This window comes from Verticillium alfalfae, genomic scaffold (assembly GCF_000150825.1).
Source record: "Verticillium alfalfae VaMs.102 supercont1.9 genomic scaffold, whole genome shotgun sequence".
In the NCBI taxonomy this organism is placed as follows: domain Eukaryota; kingdom Fungi; phylum Ascomycota; class Sordariomycetes; order Glomerellales; family Plectosphaerellaceae; genus Verticillium; species Verticillium alfalfae.
Window position 1 is genome coordinate 364,056 of NW_003315030.1, and position 4,985 is coordinate 369,040.

Genomic DNA, 4,985 nt, shown 5'->3' on the forward strand with positions numbered 1-4,985 from the left:
GAGCATGGCGGGAGCCAAAACCCCTTTAGGTAAGTGAGGTGGGGTGTCTCGTCCCGACACGGGGCGCTTTCGGGGGTCGGGCTTGGAGTAACGGCCCAGAGTGTAGGCCGTCGGCCAATCTTGCGCAATTGTGTATCGAAGTCGGCTGCGGGGTCTTCGACGACGGGCAGGTCGAGGTTGGGTTGGAAGTAGCGCGTCTTGAACGACGGCATATCAACCCCCGCACCAAGATGATACTCGCCAGGTAGCAAAAAATTTCCCAGATTCTTCAGACCCGTAAGGCTCGGACCGGTCAAAGGCTTCAGCTCCTGGCCGTCCTCGTTGGTCATGCTGAAATCCCACTTCAGGTTCTGCTCAATTTGCATTTCCGTCAAGCTCTTCTCCGTCTTCTGCTGCTCGGCCAGGATGATGCCCCAGTGCGCCAAGTGCTGGTTGAGATCGCTGTCGATCCTCTCGTCGTCGCACTTGTAGCAGTAGACATCAGCGGTGCCCTCGGGCGTGATGGAGCCCAGCTTCACCGCAACGCCGTGACCAGAGTCGGTTGCGTGCGCCAGGGCGTGTGAGTTGCCGTCCACGCCGCCCATCTGCTTTCTGCCGCAGCCGAGCGCACCGCACTCGAGACAGAGCCAGAGATTCTCCTTCAGATCGCAACTCGAGCAGTGACCGAGGCCCGCGGGCTCGATGGTCCGGCCCTCAGACTGCTGGAGCAGAAGGATGTGTTCACAGCTCGTGAGCTCCTGCTCCCAGGCCTTGACCTCCTCCTTCCGCGAAAAGGTGTTCGCCTTGAGGATGCCCTCGACAACGGGCGCCAGCTTTTCGCTCGTCTGGTCAAGCTCGGTGCTGCATTCGAGGCACCTGACGGTCGTCTTCGTGTCGTACCTGTCCTCGTCCGTCTCGGCGGCGATGGCGAGCTTGGACATTTTGAAGGGAGGCTCGTCCCGCACAACGACCTTGCGCGATCGACGGATGTTGAGCACGAGCGGGTGGCTCCACAAGGCACGATGCAGCGAGGCGTGGTTGCGTTCACCGGCACAGCCGCCGTTGAAGCACTGCAGGCAGACGTCGAGGCCGGCGGCGTCATCGATCGAGTCGAAACATTGCGTGCAGTCCTCTCGGTAGACGGACTGGGCGGCGGTGGGGGGCCTGAGAGCTGCAAGGGGCACGATGTCAGTCACGATCGAGGTGTAGGATGACAGGCGGTTGCTGCAACGTGGTTGACGTACTCAGGGAGTCAAGGTGAGGACACGCCATGTTTGTGCAGCTCTCTGTGTTGAAGGCGCTGCCAGCTGTGGCGATGGTTTGTGCCTAGTAGTGGGGGTTCGTTCTGCGTAGTGAGAGGCGGCAAGGACAGTCGTCGGGGAAAGAAGCAGAGTAGAGGAGGAAATCGGGTAGAATAAAACGGTAGGCAGGCTCCAAGGCAACCAAGTTGCAGAGCTCTAGCAGATTCGAACGTTGCCTTGTCAGCCTGGTGTTGCTGCACGGCTTGTCGGTGACGGTGGTGGTTGTCTGTCTGCTTGGTGGATGCCAGTGCCCCGCATGTACGTAATGCGCCCCAGGGCTGCAGCTTGGACAGCTCGAGACCCCGCCAGCCGCCAGAGCTGTCGCCCTGCGTCGAGGTGTGCACTAGCTGCCACCTGGTTTCGACCACACAGAGAGTCTCGGTTTTCCCATGACCAGATTCACTGCTTTTGTGTCAGATGGGGGGATGATCAGTGCTCAATTTGATATCAAGTTTGCTCGTAGGTCGACATACGATGTGTACTACTCTCGACGCACTCCAGGATCCTCTTCGTCCCAGCCCAAAGTAGTCTCCTGATTCGAGCGACACGTATTGTGGCTCATGTCATGCTTCGAGGACGGTATCTACTGACTTTCGGCATGGATATGCCCTTGCTGAGTTCCAGGACAGCAAATAATTCAGCCACACATACCAAGGTGTACCAATATCATTTTATGCCTCTTATTTCTGTTTCGACTCCCTTGTTGTTGCTCTCAAAACAAAAGAAATGAATTCCGGGGACTATGAAGCTGGATGTTGTACTAGCACCAGCCTAGCTTCATGACACAGAGGAAGAGGCACATGGCATCTGAGCCACGACAAAAAACTTGCATACAATTTCACCATACCGCCAGAGGCAACAGAAGAGAGAGAACAATAGCAATCGTACCCCGCGCTCCACATCAAAAGCCATCCTCCGGTCAAGACCGATGTCGCATTGTCACGGAGCATCAACGGAGATGCACGCGCAAGATAAGCCTTCACATTCACAGACTTCGGCCAGTTCAGCTTTCTCTCGGCTCGACCCTGCATGAAGGGCTCCTCGCCACTAGCCTCAACTCGGCCATCAAGTGGGCACAGAGGCAACCTATCACGGCAGAAGCTATCTTATCAGATTATCAAGCAAGTGAGAAAAATCCGGGGAATCCTCTCCTGGAACCACGTGACCGTCATCGACGCCCGAGGGCCGAGCAAATAATGACTTAATGACCGATAATCGGGTGTGTTGATTGGCCACAGCAGCTGTCCACCACCGAGATCGCCGCGCTGCCTCTCCGTCACTGCAAGTCCCGCACTCCCATAATTTCTTATCCTCGCCTCCTCCCTCTGACGCCTCCTGCTAGCGGACCTAGGATTTTGCCATTCCAACATCCCTCAACACACCACATCCTACGCTTCGTGCGGGAAACTCAACCACGCCATCAGTCCAACACCTATTTTCATCGCTCTAGTTCTTTGATCATCAAGGCGAGACTAAAACACAACAGCAAGCCACACACACACACACACCCCATATCCACAATGCTTTCCAGGACTCTCCGCGCTGCCTCGCGCTCCGTCCTCTCGACGCCATCCGGCCGACCACCATCGCCCCTCGCCAGCTGGCCCCTGCCGTCTCCGTCAACGCGACGAGAGCCTACCACGAAAAGGTCCTCGACCACTACTCAAGGCGTATGATCTGCCCCGACCCCTGATATCACACTTGGCAACCAGAGGCTAACGTCGGTGTTTGGCAGCACGCAACGTCGGCACCCTGAAAGGTGACGATGTCGGATCCGGTCTTGTCGGTGCCCCTGCCTGCGGCGATGTCATGAAGTACGTTTCCTGTTCCTGACGTTTCCGATCCCGACACCATGCACACCGCGGCATGTCCCAGTCGTCGCCATCGCTCGCTCCTGCCCATCGGCACATGCTAACCTGCCCAGGATCAACATCCGCGTCGACCCCAACACCAACACCATCTCCGACGTCAAGTTCAAGACCTTTGGCTGTGGCAGCGCCATTGCCTCAAGTAGCTACCTGACCGAGCTCGTCAAGGGCATGACCCTCGAGGAGGCCGGCCGCGTCAAGAACACCCAGATCGCCCAGGAGCTCAAGCTGCCCCCCGTCAAGCTGCACTGCAGCATGCTCGCCGAGGACGGCATCAAGGCCGCCATTGCCGACTACTACACCAAGAACCCCAAGGCCAAGACCACCAACCTCGCCGGCACCGGCAAGACCACGCCCCTGGCCGACGCCGCCGCCCCCGTCGCCGCCACCGCTTGAGCGGGTTGCTTTGCTGTACGATGATGAAGATGGCTGTGTGTGTGCGTCGCCTTGGGGACGGGAGTTTGGAATGGCGAGGCGGGTGGTTGTGGGTTTTTTGCTGCCGAACGGAAAGGTTCAATGATACCGGAGTTACAGGGAGAAACTGGATTCAACATGGAATTTCATCTGCTTCGCGGACATTTGCTATTGGCTTGTGGCTCCCCTCAGCGAGGGAGTCGCACGAGGCTGCAAAAGGACTGGTAGGACAGCTGTTGCTGGAGGTCTGACGATGGACATGTACAGATCAACAAGACTTCACTCAGGAGACTGGACAGAATACGCATGCGTTGCATTACTGCTTGGCTGCATTTCTGCTTGGTTGCATTGCCTGCTAGGTTGTTTGGCAGGTTCGTGGTTATCCACCAGTGATGTGAAGGCTGCGGATTTGTGTGATGTTGCTTTCGACAAGACTGATCTGCCCAAGTTCAATCGACTTCACCTGAGCGCAGAGCACGGCACGCCGGGGCATAACTGCCTCTGGACGCTATCATCACTTGACATCAGCACCGGGCATCCTTCAGTGCATGGTAGCGATCAATGTCAACCTCTGATCCACATCGTAGATGAGCCTTGCCGAACCAATCCCCTCCTGCAAGTCAAGATATTCCCTATGGCCCCAATTACCAGCCTGCCTGGCAAAGAACCCAAACCAGACGATCAAGTCACATGCTTCTCGTTTGAGCACCACGGTCTCGACGATCTAGTCTCCTTAATGAACATGCGCAGGGGGCGGCAGTCTCGTGATATCCGGCCCTTCCGACCCCGAATGCCGCGAAGCCGAAGACCGCCGCGACTCGGCCACGCTGCTTCGCCTCGACAACTGGCTCCTGCTTCTCGAACCTGACGACGTCTCCGACGCGGTCTCTGCCCTGGCGAAATGCAGGAACACCGCCCTGACCATGATTCCGATAACCACAACCAACGGGATCACCTGCGCAGCATCGGCCACGTCGTTCACGTCCGGTATGCGGTTCCAGACAATGGTCATCTCGACGGCAGCCGTCAGGGTCGCCAGGACAGCAAGCTTGACCAGGGTTTTGACGTCTCGGATGAAGGCGATGTGGAGGCGTCTAGCACAGCGTCAGCGCTCGGGACAGAATCCATTGGCCCCCCCAAAAGAAAAATGGAGGGCGAACCTCGTCTTCCGCCGCCTGCGACGCTCCTCCCACACGGGGATTCTCCAGCCTGCTTTTACGAGCATGATGCCCGCGCACACGAGCATGGTGGCGATGTACAACAGGGCATGAAACGCCATGAACAGCCTGTTGCCCAGACGCACGGGGGCAAAGAAGAAGCCGACGTGGGCCCTGCGGCACGCGTCGTCGTCGCCGCCGGGCACGCGACTCGTCCAGAACCACGTCCCCAGGCCCGCGAGCGCGAGCAGCAGCGCAAAGTTCAG

The 4,985-nt window shown here is 57.9% G+C and overlaps 2 protein-coding genes across 2 annotated transcripts in view; one reads left to right on the forward strand and one right to left on the reverse strand.

Moving 5' to 3' along the window:
- The window catches only part of VDBG_07071 (ubiquitin carboxyl-terminal hydrolase), a gene marked incomplete at both ends in the record, with an annotated part of 2,537 nt that extends 1,286 nt beyond the window's left edge, over nt 1-1,251 (reverse strand). The window contains 2 exons of the mRNA XM_003002454.1: nt 22-1,150; nt 1,224-1,251. Coding sequence (XP_003002500.1) covers nt 22-1,150; nt 1,224-1,251 — 1,157 coding nt within the window. The remainder of the gene's footprint in view (nt 1-21; nt 1,151-1,223) is intronic.
- A 1,233-nt stretch (nt 1,252-2,484) lies between these two features.
- Nucleotides 2,485-3,544, forward strand: VDBG_07072 (iron sulfur cluster assembly protein; the record flags this gene model as incomplete). Its single annotated transcript, XM_003002455.1, has 4 exons — nt 2,485-2,499; nt 2,812-2,950; nt 3,016-3,094; nt 3,205-3,544. The coding sequence occupies 4 exons, from the start codon at nt 2,485-2,487 to the stop codon at nt 3,542-3,544; spliced, it is 573 nt and encodes a 190-aa protein (XP_003002501.1).
- Between the last annotated feature and the right edge of the window lie 1,441 nt (nt 3,545-4,985).